Source organism: Rhopilema esculentum, chromosome 18, assembly GCF_057945365.1.
Source record: "Rhopilema esculentum isolate cy_ngs chromosome 18, ASM5794536v1, whole genome shotgun sequence".
In the NCBI taxonomy this organism is placed as follows: Eukaryota; Metazoa; Cnidaria; class Scyphozoa; order Rhizostomeae; family Rhizostomatidae; genus Rhopilema; species Rhopilema esculentum.
Window position 1 is genome coordinate 3,142,654 of NC_142832.1, and position 21,889 is coordinate 3,164,542.

General features: G+C 34.5%; 2 protein-coding genes across 2 annotated transcripts; one reads left to right on the forward strand and one right to left on the reverse strand.

Annotated features, from left to right (window-relative positions):
- Window positions 1–234: 234 nt before the first annotated feature.
- LOC135696657 (uncharacterized) lies at window positions 235–4,157 on the forward strand. The gene is made up of 3 exons (XM_065216127.2): window positions 235–649; window positions 1,233–1,518; window positions 2,128–4,157. The coding sequence occupies exons 1-3, from the start codon at window positions 503–505 to the stop codon at window positions 3,243–3,245; spliced, it is 1,551 nt and encodes a 516-aa protein (XP_065072199.2). The 5' UTR covers window positions 235–502; the 3' UTR covers window positions 3,246–4,157.
- On the reverse strand, window positions 1,232–21,798 carry LOC135696656 (kinesin-like protein KIF3B). Its single transcript, XM_065216125.2, has 26 exons — window positions 21,450–21,798; window positions 20,650–20,735; window positions 19,814–19,918; window positions 18,895–18,965; window positions 18,062–18,115; window positions 16,883–17,007; window positions 16,216–16,299; window positions 15,632–15,711; window positions 15,011–15,080; window positions 14,674–14,766; window positions 14,259–14,330; window positions 13,575–13,635; window positions 12,924–12,967; window positions 12,266–12,309; window positions 11,714–11,809; window positions 10,756–10,829; window positions 10,175–10,302; window positions 9,559–9,651; window positions 9,175–9,279; window positions 8,259–8,378; window positions 7,544–7,662; window positions 7,071–7,187; window positions 6,208–6,313; window positions 5,805–5,944; window positions 5,387–5,461; window positions 1,232–4,850 (listed from the first exon to the last, which is right to left on the reverse strand). Exons 1-26 carry the CDS (start codon window positions 21,450–21,452, stop codon window positions 4,748–4,750), a joined length of 2,268 nt encoding a protein of 755 aa, XP_065072197.2. The 5' UTR covers window positions 21,453–21,798; the 3' UTR covers window positions 1,232–4,747.
- Between the last annotated feature and the right edge of the window lie 91 nt (window positions 21,799–21,889).

Sequence of the window (21,889 nt, forward strand, 5' to 3'; positions counted from 1 at the left end):
GCTTTTTCTACAGAGCAGTCATCTTAATCGTTTCAAAAATTAGAATTCCCAAAAAACCTTTAATTTGGGGCTCTGGCCCCAAAACTACAAGTGAGGAACGTCAAGTAAGTATAGATACAATTCTTTTCTGAAACCCCTACATTGTTCAACAATTTGTATTTCCGGTTGATTTTCCCGGAAACCCTTCCTTTCTCAAAGCGAGAATGCTTCCGGTTTTGACGCAAGGCTGGAAAGAAACTGTCAAGGAATAAAGGTTAACCACATCTCCAACTGATTCAACAATAAAGTTATTGTTTCATGGCCCTACGTCCATTTTCTTCACAACAGGATCTTTTTTAGAACCTCACATAATTTCATCGCATTCTACACCTTTCGCGTCAACAAAACAACATTCGCCGCAAAATCTAGGTGAGGAAGACATAGGCGTAATTATCTTGAATGAACTGATGATTAAAAGCAACGATCATAATTGCAGGCGATATTTGTAGCTGCGAACAGAGAAATGGAGAGCGCTCAGGCCAAAATCCAAAGTCAAAATGGCTTTCTCGATTCTGATGATGATGAAGAGGATGGCATGTTTGATTTCCAAAGTGAGCATGATAAGAAAATTGGAGCACAGATATTGATGCTTTTGACTTGGATGTCTTTGGTAAGAAAACTTTTGTTGATATCACCCCAAGTTGAATATATGCTAAGGCATTTTGCATGTAAGGATAAAATATGCCCTTTCACCCCATTTTGTATTTGAAGTAATTCAAGCATAACTGCTTATTTGCCAATGTTTTGAGAGTGAACGAATTCTTGAGGTTATAGGTTTAAAACTCCACTAAACACGACTTGTACACCATAGAATTCAACCCTCATTTGCACTCCCCTTTACATAATTCAACTAATCTTTCTTTTTTAAAACCATTTAGGGTGAAAATTAAAAACATATTCCTCGTATTTCTTACCATTCATTGTTATTCACTGGCACAACTAGAGGCGTTACATTGCACCATTTGGCCACTTAGTAACTCCATTTTACCACATCAGGTGTTGCAAAAGCTTGCCAGCTGAAGGTGTTTTAGCCCCAAATCAGGCACCCCGAGCATTGACTTTACTGGTGGTTCATTTCTTAATATTTTGCTAAAGCCTCCACAGTCCTCACAGTTTTCAAAATATATTTTCTTCTGCACCATTACAAGCAGCTTGGATTACCACCCTAATATTTTTCCATTTGTATCTCCCAGGGCCTCATCTATGCCTTGCCAGGTCCAAATCTTTTGGCTATAGCATGCAAAGTAAATTCAACTTTGGAACATATTGGACTTCTGTTTATCAGTAGAGGAGTTGGCACCTTATGTGGAAAACTGGTGTCTGGCTTTATGATACATCACAATAAAGGATACGGAATAATATCTATAGCTTTGGTAATACTACCAGTGATGACAGCAGTGTTCCCTTTAATAAAAAGCCTTGGTGGAGCTGCATGTGTGATGATAGTAATAGGAGTTGCATATGGATTGGCTGCAGAAGGTAAGGGTACTAATAGCTATCTTATACCAATGTATCAATAACAAGAATTCTTCAGAACAAGAATTTTGCGGTGCTAAGAGTAAAGACCAACAACGCTGCATGCATTTTGTATAAGTCCCACCCTTTCAAGAAGGGGAGGAACAATACAACAAATCCTGAAATAAATAAAACTAATTACTCCAAATTTAGGAACAACAACTTGAGAGAAATGAGGTTATTTGAAAAACAATCTTTATACCCACCAGAAAAGCTTCAGGGTAGGAGGGGATGCTACGATAGCAAAATATATGAAATGCTTATTTTTGTGAGGTGCCTAGGTGCTCCACATCCATGGGGACTTTTCTTGTCAAGATGACTTTGGTTCCATCATTACAGAAAATAACTGAAAGGAAATTGTTACACAAATAATTTTTATCATTTTTTTAATTTATTTGCAAGCTGTGCATATACAGCTCTTGCTATACAGAATCACACACCTTTCTAAATATATCTAAATATCTAAAATCAAACAGGCTCAAAATTCTTTAAAGTGTGCCTGAAAGCTTTTGCAATAATGACCTTTACTTGATTGAAAATCTATTGAAATATATTAAAATATTTGTCTTTTAGGCTACAATATAATGGATTATTCAAATGGATTAAAGAAACCTGGAGGTTTTAACAAAGCTACATTTGCACTTTCACTTGGAGCTGCAGTTGCACCACTGATATCGTCACCATTCTTAGGGGAGCTAAAAAACATAAATAGCCTGAACAAAACAAGGAGCTTGGCTATAAGCAATGACAAAGAAGGTCTAATAGTTTTCCCTGGGTTTGTCTGCTTAGAGAAAAGTGACTTTGGAAAGTCCTTTTGGATTAGTACAATCCCTTGCTGTTTGCTTATTTTTCAGATTTGTTATGTAATTTGCTCAAGTTCTAATAGAGAAATTGGAAGCCTCTCCGAAAATTCAAGAGGAAGCGGAACCATTAGCTGGAAGGTTTATGGTCTACGATTCATATTGTTTCTAGTCCTACTTTTGTATGGAGGGATTTACAGAATTGCTGAACTGGTGGTTTTCTCATACATCACTCTTGGGCCATTTGATATAAACACAACAAAAGCTTGTCTTCTTGTCATGATGCTCTGGGTGGCATTTGCTTTTGGACATATTCTTCAACATATAGTGCTAATCAAAATCGAGAGAGTAGAGAGACGTCTTGGCATCGCATTTTTAAAGTCATGTGTCTGCCTCATTATGTCCATACTTTTAATGAAAATTGACAATACAAATGGTTTGACACTGAGTTTGTTTGTTTACATGTTTTTTGCATCTGAACTAAGTCCTCTGGTGCACGATGCTGTTTCAAGTTATGCAATGACATCAGAGGCAATGGTGAAAAAGTTGAATTTACTTGCAGATGCATTTGCAGAGATGCTTTTTCCAATTGCATCTCTGGCCTTGATGTACCACAAAGGTTGGCATGCACTCTCCTTCACAATCATGGTTATAAGTGTCCTGCAATTTCTGCTTTGTTCTTTTTTGGCACTTTACCCATTCAGTGAGAATCGAGAAATTTCTTCACTTCAATATGAAAATCTGGCAGGATCAATAGAGGATGGGAATGGAAAGAAAATCAGAAAAGAAATACGAAAGTTACTTGGTGGTTATACTGATCAGGAAGTCAGTTATGTCACAAGTGATGAAGAAGTAGTCTTTGACTTGAGAGGACGATCAAAAGTGAAATGAACCAAGTACCATAAAATTCAGAATAAAGATTGGTTTAAAATTTAACACTTAAGGTGAAATAATAAAACACACTTCTGAACAGACAAGTGATAACAATAATCAAGGGGTTGGAAAATATTTGAAAATATGGTGGAATTATGTAGAACTGAAGGGATAGAAAACATTTTGAAAACAAACATCAAAATATTTGATTACTCCGGGGGCTTAAAATAACTAGGAATTTTACAAAAAACGATTGTAACTCATTCTTCCAATAAAATATTTGGTGTTCTGAATGATTACTTTATTTCAATATGGAAGGAGAAAAGTATTATAGTACTTCAACAAGTGCCGACCGGCTCTTTTTGCATAAGCTTATTTACATTAACTCTCGTTTTTAAATTAACGAAGACAGTCAAATTGCTTGAATTGACAGGGATTTATTTCAACAAAACATTTTTCATGACCTTGTAATGGAAACATCCTAAAATTAACAGTTTATCAATAAATCTTTAGATTTAGACAAATTATATACTCTATTCAGTGTACTATAAAGGAGCAATTTTCGTTACATCATCTTTTTTAAATCGCTTTTCAACAAATGTAGCCCAGATAATGTAACAAAATTTGCTTGTTTATAGTAAACTGAAATCTAGCTATTATTAGTTCCATATATGTACTCCAGTTTTGTTCTTGAGGCTATCTTTATTTTCAGATAAATTCCCCTTTTCAGATAGGAGGCATTTAGAAAAGGGGGCATTTTTATGCATTCCAAAATTATCAAAGGGTGAAGAAGGAGGCATTTAATGGACATTATGTTATGAACCTTTTCTTATGTTAATGAATTAAATTCAATGGTAACAAAAGATCATTAGTCTTTGTGTTTAAAAAGATTATTTGGATAAATTCAGTAGATAGTAAAGACATATTTCCAATGAATATTGCTCTTTTCAATCCAGTGAATTAGATTCTTTGGTTTCTAGAGACAACAGTGCAGCAATATCACCCCTTCCCTCCTTGTCCTCCACCCAATGCAATTCTACCTGTTTGCCAGACTGAGGTAAAGAAAGGTTATTTATTGTAATACAGTAAAGGTATTCAAATATAGGAAAGAAATCAACTTTTTTTAAGCCACTTCAAGACAGACTGACAGAGAATTAAAATTTCTTTGTCACTGAATTGCTTAAAAACAATCAAAATAACACAACTGCCAAGAACAGACTAACAAGCTGAACAATTATCGACAGGTTTTTTAAAAAGTGTAGTTGGGTTGGCATACCCTACATCCCTCACTCTGGCATGCCATTGGCTGCAATCGACATTTTCTCTGTTTCCTTACAAAGTAAAATATATTCACCATTCAGTGCAAGACCAAGTAGAGGAAAGTCTTTTCATACCTTTTTTTTCTTCAACAATATTCCTATTCTTGCCATATTGGCAAGCCTAGATCAAATACATTACATCTTTATGTACATGAAAAAACCACGAATTAAAATACACCATATGTTCATCCCCTTGACCGATTAAAGTCTCTTCTTTGTTGATACAAGACCTCTGGCTGTTGGAAACTCTGACTGATCTTCACTGGAGATAGGTTTTGGGTTCTTCATTTCCATACGACCACCGCTAAAATTGAGGGTAAACCTTAGAAAATCAAGAAGTTTTTGAAAATCATCAGGACATCAAAAACTGACTATAAATCAGCCACTGAAATGATTTGTAAAATTATTAGAAATAACATAATTACACATAATATAAAATTATATTTGATGAATGAACTCTTCCCCTCATTTACTAAAAACAGACATAGGACTTCAATTCATAACTCATTATTATCACCTCGTTCTAAAATATACTTAAAACTGAAATGTATTCTCTCTGATGTACGAAAACCTACCACAGGACACTCAATCTAAGAAAACCACAGAGAATTACACAAAATTCAAGTTTGATAAGTCATGATAACATAAAGGCTGGAATTTAAATTTAACATCAAGATATAACCTGATAAATTTCTCGATTTTGTTTAAACCTTTCACTAAAGAAGTTCCATTACATAGCCTATGAATTTATATCAACAGAAATTCATGTCTGTGTAAAGTTATGATATGTAAGCAATGACTGGTTGTTTTTTATCAGTTACAAAAGCCAGCTACACATACCCGACTTTGGCTGTTTTTGGACGCTGCCCACGCCTGCCTTTGACTTTTATCTTTGTATTGAATGCATTCAAAGCACTGTGAAATGAAAATATATTGAGACTATTACATAAATTCACAACCTTGCAAATAGGATGTCCAATTAACACTAAACTTGAAACAAAATAGCCTTGCGAGCCTATGGGTGCAAAAGTTCTCCATTGTAGAAAGAATTGTCTTTCACGCCACCTGACCCTTTGAGTAAACGAGAGGACATTGACTAGTTGCAAGAAAGTCAATCAAGTCCATAAGGTGCTCCTCCTTTCTTTTAGGCAAGTCAAGCTTCTAAGTGTGTTTAAGGTAAAAATTTACTTTAGTGCATGCCAAGAAAGCGTTTCTGTTTTTTCAGTGCAAACTCTACGGTTGAAAAATTCCCACTTACCTAGCATCAAGCGTGAGGTCGTCTTCACCACGCAAGGCAGACTCAAGAACTGCTTGAAGAGTTGGGTTCACAGATGGGCCTTCGTAGTCACGAGTGGTTCGATTAGGCATATCTAGCTCTATCTGAATGATGTTCTCTGCCTAGAAATTATTGAGAAATGATAATTACATTAGTAATTATACAAGCAATTTCATTCAACATGGAAATACTGGAACAGACAGCTGTTAAACAGGATTCAGGATTTAGACCAAACGATAGAACTTAATTTCAAATTCATTTATTTTATCAAAACTGGCGGAGCTAACCCAGTCAAGTCACGAAATGCGGTCACAATTTGAGATAAAAAATCTTCGTCTACCAGGCCTAAATTGGACCTTAGCCAAACAAAACGAGGGTAATTTACCTTGTAACGTGGATTTCCACCCAAAGCTGCAGCTCTTCTTGCGTATTCTGAGATTGGTCTCTTGTTTCCCATTGCTGATACGGGTCGTTTTGCCATCTGCTGGCTCCTGGGATGAAAATATTACAGACACCAATTACAATACGAAGATTTCGCAGGCAAAAATATGGGGCCAAAACATTGCATCATTTGCATGAGAAGCTTGGGCCAAAAGTATGTTCCACAAGCCAATAAGTGTCTACCAATTCAAGTTTTCTATTCCAATACATCTTTTTCATTTTCTATTCCTTATCGTGTGGAAAGGACATTCGAAATCAGACATAAAATTCAGAAACTTGCAATTCTGAATGTTGTAGCAAATATTCAGTTTTGTTAAGGAAACCCGTACAGTAGGACCCATTACTATAGCAAACTGGCAAAAAGCATCGAAACTGCGTTACAGCGGCCATTAAAAGAAACTGGAAACCATGCACATCACATGTTCCAAAATTGACCCAGCACATACTGGAGAATCAGGGTTGCCACAGGTTAATGTTTTACGAATTCGTTCTTTATAATTTAAAAATCAAATTAGATTAAATTAAATTAGAACTAAACAAATCTTAAAGAGTATGAAAATAGACATATATTGTGACTTCAAAATTTTCTAATGACTCGAAGAACGAAATTTTTTTTCGAAAAATAGCAAAAACAAATTTTCTAACTGTACTATTGCAATAAATTCTAGGCATAGGAATCACGAAATGTGGTCACATCGAGGGAAAGGGCCAGGACACTGCTCGATAAGCATAGCTCTTCGGTGTCCTCAAACCAAAGCAAAGATATAGGAAATACAAATAGCGCTGGAGTTTTTATAATAAACATACGATGTTACTGTAGCTAATGTCCTCAGGCTCCATTCGCCAGTATCATCATTATAACTCCCTCTATTGCGAACCTTGTTTCTTTCGTCCAAAGGTACAAAGTTTTCTATAAGGAGTTGTCTGGAAAAAATTAAGAGAAGGAAATAATCAGTGCAGCAAGACTCACACAAGCAGAGGGTTCGTAAATGTTTTGATTAGTGTTAAACGTTGAGTAAAACCTATTTGTTTCTGTTGTTGTTTATGAGTCAAACAGAGGAAATTAAGTTTTTGATTTTCAAAACTATAAAGAGAGCGAAAATTTGATATTGGAATTTTATGGGGGAACTTTATTTTCTTTATAGTGAAAATATGTGGGGGAAAATATGTTTACGAATAAAGCAAAAGAAAAGGGGGAGTCCAAAAAAATACACAAACACAATATAATTTGTCATGATAACGCTTCTAATCTGGCAGCAAAATCGCATTGAATAACTCACTTTAGTTTCAATTCACGGTTAAGATCTTCTAAATTCTTTTCCAAGTCTTGGCGTTCTTTGATATGAACTTCTTGTAAGTCCTGTATTTCAGCCTTGGTTGCTTGCAGCTTCACAAAGAGCTACGAAAAGGCAAGAAACATCAATCATATTTTGGTTAGCACAAATAATTATCGAAGAGTCAATCAAATTCTGTTTAACAGATAAAGAATTCAACATATCTTTCTCTGTCAAAATGCAACGAAATTCTAGAAACACTACCTAAAATACAGACTATAAACGGGATCATAAATGTCATTATTAAAAAATACTGAAGGGTATTTATTATCAAAAATATTGAAAATATTAAAAATACGTCATTATTAAAAATACCCTATAATAAAGGGTATTCAAATATATTTCTAAAATTGCATAGAAAAACATAGAAAAACCTTACAAAGGTTTCATATGACTTCGTCTACTCGCTAGGATAGCATCTGCCTACTCTCTGGATTTGGATGCAGTTTCAAATTCAGTGTAAAAAATATAGTTAGTCGTATCTGTTGATGAAAATTACGGTTCTACCAGGCTGTCGTAGTGCTATATGCAGTAAAGGAAGAGCTGTGTATGTTTTGGTGAACAAAATGGCCTGATAAAAAATGCTGCTTGATGATCGCATTAAGCTTAACTTGGAGTTGCATCTTAGAACCACCAAAGCATAGTTTCATCGGTTAAATACCTTTTTGAGTTTTTTGGTTTTCACATCAACTTCTTGTTGCAGTGATGAAAAGTTTTCCTTAATTTCAACAGCAGATTCGTCTTGTTCCTCCAATTTTTGCTGCATTTCTCGTTCTTTTCTCTACAAAACGAACACAGTTTAATCAAGATGACATAAACACAACAAAGGAATAAATATAATCTATTGTGACCTTAAACCCACCCAGAATGATACAAAAATCTTAACGCACTTTAAATAGGACATAACATTAATTGACTTTGAGCATAAAGCAATAAAAATCATGGTTGTAATATTGTTAAGTATCAATGAGTTATTGGCCACTAGGTAATATTTTTGAAGATGACTGTTTAATAGTGTTCAATAAAATATTCTTAATTATTTACAACAGAGAAATAGAAGAACAGTTGGAGATTGTAGCTTTAATTTTTATTTCTAAAGAATTAAACCACTGAAAAATAATCTGTAAACTTATATTTTGAAGCTCTATAAATACATCTGTGTTGTAAAATGATATTTTCACGCAATCATGAAGCTAACTACAATCTTCATGCGATTCAAAATAGCAATGTCTTAAAGCCATGCAGCTGCTGGTATAGGCTGCTAGATAATCCATTATCACTTTTAAGTGACAAGCCAATTCATTTTATTATCTAACTAACCCTGTGAACATGTATATAAATACATTAGAGGTACGAGGATACATGAGAGGGAACAGGACCATCACATCTTCTGAAGATTGGTTTTATTTCAAAATTTTCAGCACATGACATCTATAACTTTGCCTAAGCCTCCCTTGACCTATTTAGCAAGACATCCGGGACCTCTACAGTTAATTTGGTAGAGTGAGCGCAAAGTCTGTCTTAGGCACTAACATCCAACCACAACGAGAGATAGAGAAGCTTTTGTTTGGTCATACCTTTTGTTCCGCAAGTTGCTTACGCCTTTCTTCAAGCGCTCTCTCCTGCTCCGTTGTCTTATCAACAATACTTTTTCCACCAACAAGCAACTTACTCTCCATTGCCTTAAACAATAACAATTATAAGCTTCCCGGTGTAGATAATGTAAAAAGAAGCAAATGTTTGAATTTAACGTGAATATAAATCCTTCAAATGTTGAAAAATCTTGTATCGTTAATAAGCTAAAAAGATAAAAAGAGAGCCCGTAAAACTTCAATTGAAGGGGGCATAATATTTTGTTCAAGTTATTGACTAAGATAACAGTGTTTCATTACATGATAAATGAGTGTTCCATTATATAACAAACAAATATATATTCTTGTAAAAAGTTGAAAGTTTCGTACCTTGATTTTTGTTGTAATTAATGCAGATCTTTCTTGTTCTTTTTTTAGCTGGTTCGCTCGATTATTGATTTCACTTAGCAGTTTCTTTTTATCCTAAATAAACATATGAGGCAATGAAGTACTTTAAAAACTGAAAAACTTAACATGTTACACAAAACGCTTCAGAGCGTTGATTACATAAAAGAGAATATTTCCCCCTCCCCTATGCATTAAAACACTATTAGCCGATGGTCTTTTTATAGCAAAAAAGTATACGACTAGATTCTCTTATATTGGCACTCAGGGTTAGCCAATGGCGTGATAAAAGTACAAAGATTCAACAAATCTACAATTTTTAACAACGAAACATACGAAGTAATGATAAATATAAATGTTGTTATGAGAACAAATTAGAAATGAGGATGAAACGCTATGACAGGGAGGGATGAACAATTTCATAGGAGGTGAAAAAGTTTCAGAGCAAGAGCACACTCAAACCCCAAATCTGGGTATGAATTCCCAAATCTTTTGACAAGTATAGTGTACATTTCACGTTTCTATTTATTTTGATTAAAGAATCACTAATCTGTCATCTGAAGATTTCCTTCATCTAAAATGTTCCTTCAACTGCCCTTACCTCCTCTAAAATTCCATGATTTTCTAGCAACGCATTTTTCTCTTTTTCAAGTTCTTCTTGTTTTTTCTTTATTACATCTTCGTTGTTATTTTCCGCTTCATCTTCAACTTCGTCATCATCATCCTCTCCTATAAAAGAATAAATACTGAAATAAAATGGCAAAGAAATAAGTAACTATTTTAAATTTGACTCCACAGGAAACCCAAGGAAATAACTTCAACAGAGCTACACATGGCAGTGTTTTTCTTCTCACTAGGTCCCTAATTTAATTTAATTAGCTCTAAGTTTGATGTTACATTTGACGTAACTTTTCTCCATCTATGAAATATTTAAGCTAGTAACAAATTCACTATTATAAGCAACAACTTCTTCAGTTGCAAGTGTGGCAAATTTTATTTCCACAGAGATCAACTTTCCAACCAAATAATTCGACTCTAGAAAAATTGAGCACTAGGGAAAATAGACCAAAAAGCATTATCAAACATTTTCTATTGAACACCTCAAAAAAAACTTTACATCTAGGAAACTTTACACATGACATTATTGTTATTCTCTACCTGCAATAGCTTTCAAAATCCTACCTTGTTCTCCATCTTTCCTTCGTCTTCTTCGACCTTTTTTTGGGCCACCTTTCTTCTCTAGCTCTCTCTTCAACCTGAGCACAAAGGAATATTCAAAGTTACTTACGAATAACAAACCTGAAAAAGGAAATTTTTTGAAATAACAGAACAGCTTCTCCAAGCCTGTAGAAGTTGCCTGCAGAAGTAAAGAAGATTGTGATGCTCATCTATAGAATCAACTCTTTTCACATTTTATATTTCATTATTTATGTCAGCCATATTATTCCAGATCATTACTTAGTAGAGGAGCCATGTCAAACATTTACAATATCATTTTTGAAAAGACATTGACCGATTTTATTTTAAGGCCATTTACTTCACCTTCTGTACAATTCCATAGAATTACAAGAAAATTTCCCAAGATCTTGATAAAATATATAGATTCGTAAATCCTTTTCTTTGTTAAAGTTGGTGTGTTTTGATTTTTGACCATTTATCATTAAAATATTTTTCATTTTTCATTGACCATTATTCAAAGTCACCAAGGGTTGCTTTGGCAATAGAAAGGTTACAAACCATCGACAATTTAACTTCGACTAAGCATGTGTATACATACCATTCTATAAGACAGATAAGCAAATTATATTGACTTACTTATGCAGAGTACAACTTGGTTTATAATCATAATGTGAATTGTCTTGTCTCCAAACTATAGCTTTCTTGAAAATTTTCAAAATTCCTTACAATCCCCTCTAAATTTTCGATTCCTTGAAAATTCCTTTAGATATTTTGAAATAAACTTGAGTAGCCTCGCCTGGTATTGAACAAAAGATCACCATTTCTCATTTCTACAGAATCTACAACAAACAGAAGATCTAGATACGTTGAAATCTGCTTCAAACTATCATTGACCGAGCAGAATAGTCATTACTAATGTATACATCACATAAATGCTTAAAAACAGCCATGAAATGCTTACTTTGCGATCTCCTCTTGAAATTCTCTTAGAAGGGCGTCCTTTGGATCCTCATTGATCTTGGGCTTATTCTTGATTCTTTTCGCCCTGTCAGCATATCTGAAGAATACAAATTCAAGACACATTGCATTACACTGTATCAGGGTGTGGCCTAGCCTCAAAATAGTTGGTTGGCTACCAAGTGGATGACGAAGATCCGGGATTTGACAGAAAAAACTTGCCCCACACTCACAAAAGTGAACACTGTGGCAACGTTTAATTGATATCAAATTAATATTTGATCGACATGGTACAGCTTTCTACCGCTTGAAATTGTATATTTCACACTTTGTTTGTATCAGCCATGGATTTTGGTTGTCCTCTTAATTTTCATTACTATCTCCACATTGAACGCATTCCCAGATCATTTTCTCTCACTCATAAACAAAGTCCCTAATTATTCTTTAACTTCGAATATTGTCACTTCAACAGCCAGACCAGCAAGCGCATACACTGTCTATTGCATTCGGACACAGTTGAGCACCCTAAAGAGCGTATAATATATACTCATAGTACCTCAATGTTGTTAAAGATTCTTCAAAATTGTAACTTGCAGGACCCTGTTAAATAATAGAGATGAAGAATTAAGAGTCAGTCCACCTATAAGATACATTCAAACTACTGTTTCTACAGCATTCGATCGACACATTGACTGCATAGCTGGGAGAAGTTCTATCGGTATGACCGTATTGCTTTGAATAAATACAAGCATAAGACGATAGTGGGAAGTCTTCATTTGGTAAAACTTTAACGAAAAAAGTTTGTTTATCGCCAGTTCAAATAAGTCCAAAAAATCGCAAACTACTTTTAGAGACTTATTGTGCGTTTTCTGCAACATATTGTGACCTAAGTTGTGGACTGAAATTATTTTACTATAGGTACATACTCAATCGAGTAGAATTAAGAGGGGTGGCTGTAAACTAGAAATAGAAAGGAACACACTCTGGGATACGGGCACAATTTCGTTTAACACTGGGTATAATCTATAGATCGAGATACAAAAGTGCACCATTTGATATAAAAAAAGTTTGTGTCTCAGGGTTTCATTTTCAATATTTTATTACCCAGATAAATACGTGTTTGTGATACAATTTACTGACTTTTTAAAAGGAAGCACATATGTAATCCCGTGATATAGGCATCCTTGAACCGTTTAAAGTTGAGAAACACTCACCATGTTTGCGACCATAACAGTCCTTGCATTACCACCAAGTGAATCTAAAAGTTTAAAGATAATCATGCTCAGGTTCTATACAGAGCAATGAAGCAATGACTGCAAACTTTAGGGCTTGAAATTCCATTTGAATGCTCTTACAATTTTTGCCATGAGTTAAGATGAAATTACCCCCCTCCCCTCTGAAAATTGTCAAAGATTGCTAACATCTAAGTATGCAATAAAACTGCACAATTTACTTAACAGAAGGAGAAGAACTTAAGAATTCAAGGGCAAGCTAGCTGTCTTTCATCTATTAAACATTCTGTCATGAACTGGGTTTGGTTCCTAAGCACCTCATAATGCCAGGCATCACCGACTAATACCATCATCAAAATGAACCAATCAGATAAGAGTCTAATGAAACAACCGGGTATTTCCAAAAACATCTTGAAAAAAGCCTAACATAAGTCTGTCTCTGTCAGGTTACTCTAAAATTTTGTTATTTCATGGTTTGTTTAAATAAACCTTTTTGCCAAAGCAAAACAAAATGACATAAGAAAGTGGAAACAAAACCAATCAAGTACATTACTACGACTTAAACTTAAGTATTATGCATTACGTGTTATGCAATCAGTCAAAATGTTAAAATCCTTAAAGATCCTGAAATACCTTGGAGAAGACGGGTTAACTTCGAATCTCTGTAAGGAACGTGTGTGCTTTTACCATCGACCTTAAAAATAAACAGCCATGCAAATCATTCTTCAAGAAATAGGGATTTCGTATAATCTTCATAAGACTTCATAAGAAATAGGGATAAGACTTCATATTGATAATGTACATAAAGAACTTAATATATCAATGACATTAACTCTATTGCATGGCTCAGTTGTTAGGGGCGCTGACTATACACCCAAGGGTCCATGGTTCGAGTCCCTGATATGACCAAACTTTCACCCAGAGTGGGGAGAGTCGCCAGCTGTCTGTAATTTCAGGCATAGGAATCACGAGGTGTGGTCACATCGAGAGGAAGGACCAGGACGCTGCTCGATAAGCATAAGCTTCTCAGTGTCCTAAAACTATCTTTGGTTGATAGGTAGCAACAGCATAAAAAATACAAATCTATAATTTGAAAGCAGATATCAAGAGCAGGTGAAAAATGTGACGTGAGGGATTCGTCTGCATAAATGTTTAGTTTCTATTTTGCATCTAGATTGATAGATATTAAAATCTATGCATAAAGTATCATCTTTCAAAATTGATGTCTTCCTTCAAAAAATTTGACTTTCTAAGGAATACGAGTATTACTTGTTTGTTTTAGCTAAGGTACAAATTGAAAATACAAAGGTTACAAACCAAAGCAGAAATGACGTTTCCCAGAGCAGACAAGGAGAGGTTGATCTTGGTCGCTTCCTTGAGTCTCTCACCCTGTATTTTAATAAACGGGATATTTGAGCAAAGTCCTGGTTTCGAAAAAACTAAACAAGATGAATTACGTTTTAATATTGTAACATGAGATCGAATAAACTATACAGGTAGTTTTGTGACGTAGGTAATAAGAAACAAAAATAAGAGTTCGTTTTCAGCTAGGGGCGTGATAACTTGCTTTGGAATAAAATTTGATTTTAAAATATTCTGGGGTATAAAAATATTACTACCAGTCAGCAGTAAATTCTAGGACTGAAAGCTCTAGTTATAATTTTTTGTATTATTTCTATAAGAGGTTGTTATAGGGAATGCATGAAAAGTTGCAAATGAGAATGAAACTCACGGCAGCCCCCGTTTTTGCTTGTCTTTCACTACCAGCAAGATCCACCATATTCAACTTTCCAACTCGAATGTGCGTCTCTTCATCTGGACCCATCTATAAACAAATTCACAAAGTCTTATCCTTCATCAGCACTAGTGCTTGTTTTCAAAACGAAATTTTGATAAAACAACAAATTCTTACAACAAAGTAGAAAGAAATAATTTTATAGATAAAAAAGAGAGAATTCTAAAAAACAAATGGATGGCATATTTTGCACAATTGATTGGTTGATTTTGTATAGATCTGCACACTTCAAGGGATCATTTGCAATTGATGACGTCATATCTCAGACCCATACCTCGCTGCATTCAATGTAGATAAGAAAAATTGCATGGGATCTTGAGGAATGCTCGTTCATATTTGTAGCCCTAAAACATTAACATGATGATCATAAAACAGGCAAAATTCAAGACTTGATTCTGACAAGGAATGATTCAAAATGCGGATCTATTGAAGATTTCAAGGAATGATTCAAAATGCGGACCTGAAGCTCTACAACAAACAATTTAAGGGAAAACGTGAAAATTCTCTGATTATATTTCTTTAACAATCATTATATTTTCATCTATGTTTAACATTAAAAGAGTCTTTGTATTATAGTTCCCTTAAAACGCTCATTGCTATGATGAAAATATCAAAAACAGTGTTTGACAACACTGACATATCTAACATATAGGCTCCATACCTTATTAATTGCAGATAATTATTATTATTCATTATATTTTCATCATAGCAATGTTTAACATATTATAGTTCCTTTGAAGTGTTCATCGCCATGATGAAAATATCGAGAAAAAAGTTTGATATGTGATATGTGTATCTTATGAATTTCTTGGGTCAGCTAGGCACAAAATGTATCTAACATATAGGCTCAATACCCTATTAATTGAAGATAATAAGGTTCGAAAGTCATATTTACCCAACAGATCTGTTTTGATTTCCAACATTCATCACGTGCTCAATTTCCTTGACACTTTTTGTAACAAATGATTGTAAATCCTATAAGATGGAAATATATCTTTATCAAAACTTGGTGTCTTCTGTTTTTGACAAACAACCTTAAAAACTGGTAGACAGGTGAGGGTGGATTAAATTCTATTCTGAAAGGAAAATATGCAATGCAAAGAGGTACGGGATAAAATCAATGGATTGAACGTTGAAAAATAAAAAGAATTGTAGAGAAAAGAGCAGATGTCAAAGAAAGGCTGATGACAAAAAAACGAAGAAGGGAAATGAAAAATAAACACAAGTTGGAAAAAGGGAAAACGAAGAGCGCACATAGTGAAACGATTTGTTTTTTAATCGAAGCAGGCTCAAAATTTGCTCATCTCATGGTAAAATCGCACCATACCTTACAGGTTCTGAGCTACAGGTGCCAAAAGAAAGTGCATTTGTGCCACAAAATGATAAAAATGCATTTTAAATTTCAATCTATATTTCAATCAAGACTGGAATGTTTCTCGAAAAACTTTCAAAGCAAAAATCAAAATGATCTTGCAATACCTTGACATATATTCCAGTATCCGGTCGCTCTTTTAATTCCAGACGTTTCTTCTGGTCCTTTGCTAATAAATCTCTTATTTCTTCCTAAAAAATAAACCACAAGAAGAACAGTGTTAGTGGAGGGCACGAAATTTCTAAGGTTGAAATACTATGTATGGAGAATCGAGAACGGATTCTTGTGATATTCTAAAACTTTACTTTACCAAACTTTACCAAATTTGATTACGTTCATGTTCTTCGGTGACAATTTAGAGCCCTTTATTAGTGTATATGAAATTTCAGTTTCTAATTTCCACGTATGTTCGTTCTTAGCTGTAATTACTTTTTCTTACTAGCCGTAATAGGCCAAGAAACAACATGCAAGAAGGCAATGTGTTGGCTAAATACTCATGCACCCAGTAGAAGGTATCGGACTGCCTTGGTTAACGCACCACACGAAAAATTGTATTGTATATAAGTAATAAAGAATCAAGCAAATGAACCCATTTTAAGCCTTTTCAGGTTTCCCACTCAACCAAGGGAAATATGTACAATTTAGTACTCATCTATGTGGTTTCGAGAGATCCATATTACCCACTACAAAAAGTTCACGTCAAACTGAAATATAGTGTAGGTCCAAATTCTCTATTCAAATCTTTTACAAGTGCATGACCAAATGATATTTTACCTGATAAATTTCCAAATATGATGCTCTGACTAAGTATTGCTGGTCATGAGTTCGAGAAATATGCGTAAAAATGTGATCGAAAGAGTTTGGGATAACGCCACGAAGCTCTGGATCTGTTCTGACGCCTAAAACAAAAACTCACAAAATACAGAAACTAAAAACTTACCTACCCGAAAAGCTTAGCTACTTTCTAAACCGTTTTAAAATCAAGCCTTAGAGTTATGAAGTAGAAGAACTAATAAAATGATAAACTATATCAGACTCGAGTTATTTTCACGTCGAACGTTCTCTAAAAGTTGTAACTAGGCCGAAATGAATCGTTTTGTGTGTCTGGGTTAAAATTTCACGCAACTGTAGCTGCAGGTTTAAGCAGAGTAAGCATACATGCAGGCTGGCCGCTATATGGGGGCATGTGGGGTGTGACACTTTCCTTGAAAAAAATTTCATTGCGAAAACGATGATCTTTTTGCCATCTAGGGGTGCTTAGTCGGCAAACTTCCAACTTCCAACTTTGGCAAATCGGACTTGGAAACCCCCTTAGGCACTTTAGCTAGCGACATGCATACATTCACGGTGTCAACGATAAGAAATTTGTTTTTACTTTGCATTGTTGCCAAATCACGTTAATTTTATGGTTCACAATGCCATGCGTTGTTCTGTCACTAGAAGATAGCCAGTTATACTTGAGTGTTAGTTTTGAAGGACGTCAGCTGAACCAGTTAATAAGTACTGTGCTTGCTCGATTAACCGGCGTAGAGGAGTCCAAAAACCAGACGAATATTCCTCGGAAATCGAATATTCCTTGCATGAAACTGATAGCTATCAGTGATATTCGGTTTCAAACCAAGAGGCATACTGTCATCTCTCTCTGAACTTAATTTACTTAGTTTTTTTATCACAGGAATCAACAAAAAATGTTACTTTTTGCAACTGTTCCTACAATTCATATTAAAGGGGCCAGGATAAAAAGTTTGTCTAGAAGTCCTTCTCCAGTGACACTCAAATTTTTTCAAGGATTTTGATGAATTAGAAACCCTGATTCCAACTTTCCTTTAAAAGATTGAAAACCTAGTCTGTTATTTAATTAACTACGAAAAAAAAATTACAAAAAACCTTGAATAAAACGTTTTCTAACAACATAAAAATCGTCATTCCAAAATCATGAAATGTGCAAGCTACCTTCCATGGTGAATGTTTTTCCTGTTCCAGTTTGTCCATACGCAAAAATTGTACCTAAAAAGATCGCTATGTTAGCAACGTATTTGTAGTAAAATGTTTGCTTTTTTAAAAGCCATTTTCAACTTCTGTACCACCAAAAAAGTACATTTTATATCAAAATATGACATGGACAAAATAGGATTGTGTATTAGCTGAGTACAGCTGGTATGATTTTGCCTTTTCAAGGCTACTGCAGAAAAGACAGAATTTTACTTAGACCTTAAAGCCTAAAGTAGCCCCAAAATGGTCAGAATAAAATTGATTTTCATTGACAGAAAAACAATAACTTTTGAAAATTTACCTTGGTGGAAACCCGAGGTTATGTCATAATCTTTATTTTTGAGAAATAACATTTGCAAAATAAACAGCATGGAAAAATCAATAATAAAAAAATTGTTTCCATTTTCATTAACCATTCTTCAGTTCAGGGGCAAATTTGAGATTGATACCATTTGATCCTAAAACTGCATTCAACAATGGCATCATTTACAAACAGCTGGCAAAATTCACTACGACTTCCAGCTTGAAAGACAAAAACATGACACTTACCAGATGTGTTGCAAATGCAAAATTGTTGATTGTGAATCAGTGTACATTACAAATAATCAAGGAATGTTGACAATGCAGAGATTTGGTCATCTTGCTTTCTGATATATACATATCTAGCCTTAATTTGGAAGCTTTCTAAAAAATAACAGAACTACTGTGTGATAAGATTCCTTGGTTTTGAAATTTTGAAAGCTAAACTTTAAAATGCATAGAAAATGGGTGACCAGAGGTACAAAAACACTCACCATTGTAGCCATTCAGCACAGAGTCAACAAGTGGTGAAAATGTTTCATCATATATATCTCTTTGTTTTGAGCTGAAACAGCATATTCAAAAAGAATAAAATATGGTAATGATGCAGAACTTATACATTAAATTGTATACACTAACAAAATTTGATACAAAAAGAATTTAAATAATTTTTTGGCGGTATATAACTTGAAAAGGGCTTTGAAAAAAACAAACATTCTACAACATATTAACTAAAAGCTTTTTCGTCTGAAACTCCTCAGAGCAAAAAACGTCAGAATGAAGGTCCAAAATAACACGATGAAAAATATATACCCACTTGTGGATCAAAATAGGCCAATCAGGAAAACGCAAGACTGGTATAGTTGACCAAACTGCCCTCAAAGAGAATAGCCTTCTCAATCTTGTAGGTCTAGAAACACTGTTAAAACAAGTGATTCTGCCATCGGTCAACATCTTTTAGACAACCCAGATTGTGCTAAACTCTATAATGGATAATTGGCAGAGCCTGGTCGTCTTTCTGTCTAGCAGTTTTGGAATTGATCTACATACAAACAAAAAAACCGCCATTGTGTAGGCAGAAGAAGTTTGTTTTCTCTCTTGGACTCCAGTGGTAATTTTTCTATAGGCTCGCAGCACTGATTGGTCAACTATACCAGTCTTGTACTTGCGTTTTCTTGATTGGCCTATTTCAATCCAAAACAGGGTATATATTTTTCATCATGTTCTTTCGGATTTTCATTCTGACGTTTTATGCTCTGAGGAATGTCAGACCAAAAAGCTTTTGTTGCAAAATGTTTGCTTTTTTCAAAGCCATTTACAAAAATAATTCTCAAGCAGTTAATGCATTGTTCATAGATATTACATTTTCTGAAATCTCATTCAATGCAAAATATGAAGTAACACTAGACATACTTCCAGTCATAAACAGCATCGAATGTAAATTCCCTTGGGGCTTCTTCTTTCTTTGAAGGATTCCTCAGCATGACGTTACCTTTTTTCACATTCATATCCACAACTCTAAGTAAAATAAACAGAAACATTTATAAATCTATTTCCCCAAAGCAAAAACTCTTGCCAGAAAATGTCATTTTATGCATCACATTTAGTAAATTCAAAAATAAAATTATTGACAGCGCAGTGAACCTTGTCACATGTGATGATGAACTTAAATGACCCCTTGTAGTTTTCTCCCTACAAAATGAGCTAAAATATGTATTTGCATCTCTTGATTAAAACCATTGGTCCCCTTCTTTATTCATTTTATTCATTACTTTCTCTAGTTTATACAATTAGTAAGCAGGCCTTGCAAGGAAAGGTACTACAGTTGATACAGCGCCTCTGCATGCCCCTAGAAACTTCTAGTAGATTGAATGACTGAGCAACTAGCCTGTGAATGCTGTTTAAAAACTAAAACGAAAAAAACAAATTTTGTGCAGTGACACTGGTTTCCACACCAAGAGATATATGTCTCTCTGCACTTTAATCACTTATTTTTTAACCACAGAAATTAACAAGAAGAAAATAATATTTATGTTAAATTTTTAATAATTAAGAATTTAGGAGGCTGAAGTTTTGGAAAACAACTTTTCTAGTGACATTCAACCATTTCAATTCTCTCCAAGAAATTTGATGAATTAGAAAATTCTGACAATAAATTGAGAGGACTGCATTATTTCAAATGATTTATCAAATAATAGACTCTCAAACTAAAATTTACAGAAAATAATAGGAAATTAAGACTCTCAAACCTATCATGACCGGCAGCGATTTCTTTCTCATTCATTGGTCGGCATCTGATAACAACTTTGACACACTCTGCTGCCTTTTTCCCTGCCTTGAGAAATAATAGAGTATCAAAAATTTTGACTTTAAGATAAATTTGGAAAAATGCACAGATGGGATTTGAGGAAAAAATAATTGTGCAAGGAACGTGCCCCTGCCCATGCAGTCTGAACTTAGAGCTCATCCCAATTCAAATATATTCTGCTAAACTGTGTAGCACATTTTCTCCTTGCACCTGAAGACAATCCAACTAGCATTTTGCACCACACTTTCCAACAGGGGATGCAATTAAATAAATTTTTCCTTCATAGTGCTAAAGTAAATTTGGTGTGTTATCTCAAACTTTGGTGGCCACTACACTAACCTCAAGCAGGCATCTGCCATACATACGTTGCAGACTGGGTGCACCCTGAGATCTAGTCTAAGAGTGATTAGATTCCAGTCTTCCTAAATGCCCCATCTTTTTGGCAAAATGTTTTTCGTTTTTTGGATGAATATTCGTGCAACTTTTGAAGATTTTTTTTAAAAAATGAGAATATATTCTGCAAAACAATGACCGGGATTCGGCTACTGTTGACTGTATTTGTTTGGCTTTGATTGAGGAAAGAGGAAGATGGTTTTTCTACTTGTTTCCCAGAAGAAACAGATACTATATGATAGCTTCTATCGATACATAATAATGTTACAAAGGGTTTTTAAAATGAAAGTAATGGGTGGAAATGGAAGTAACGCCAAAATCAATGTTTATAATGCCAAGCATCCTTACCATGATTCGAAAATCCCTTTGTTCCTTTATCACTTAAGCGGTTTGCTGGATTGGCTTAGTATAATCAGCTTGTTTAGACGGCCAACCCAACTTCCTTATAGGCTGCGAGGAGCAGGTCTTCTTGCAAGCGGCAACCATGGAGACATAAACATTCTAGACACTTGTTTAAGATCGACTTCAAAGAATTGACATCTCGATATAAAAAACTTTCAAACACAGTCTTCTAGATTGTCTTATATATATCAAATGTCTAAACCACACGAACTGACAATTAATACGATAAAAAACACCAGTTCATTAACCAATGCTACCAAAGTTTAGGCCAGCTAATTTTCAAATAAAATATTTTGTAACTACTTCATGTAGTTGGCACTCTAAAAAACTCCCTCGCAGTTTCTTCCGCAGAGAAGAACAATTTCCGCAAAAGATGCAGTTTTTCT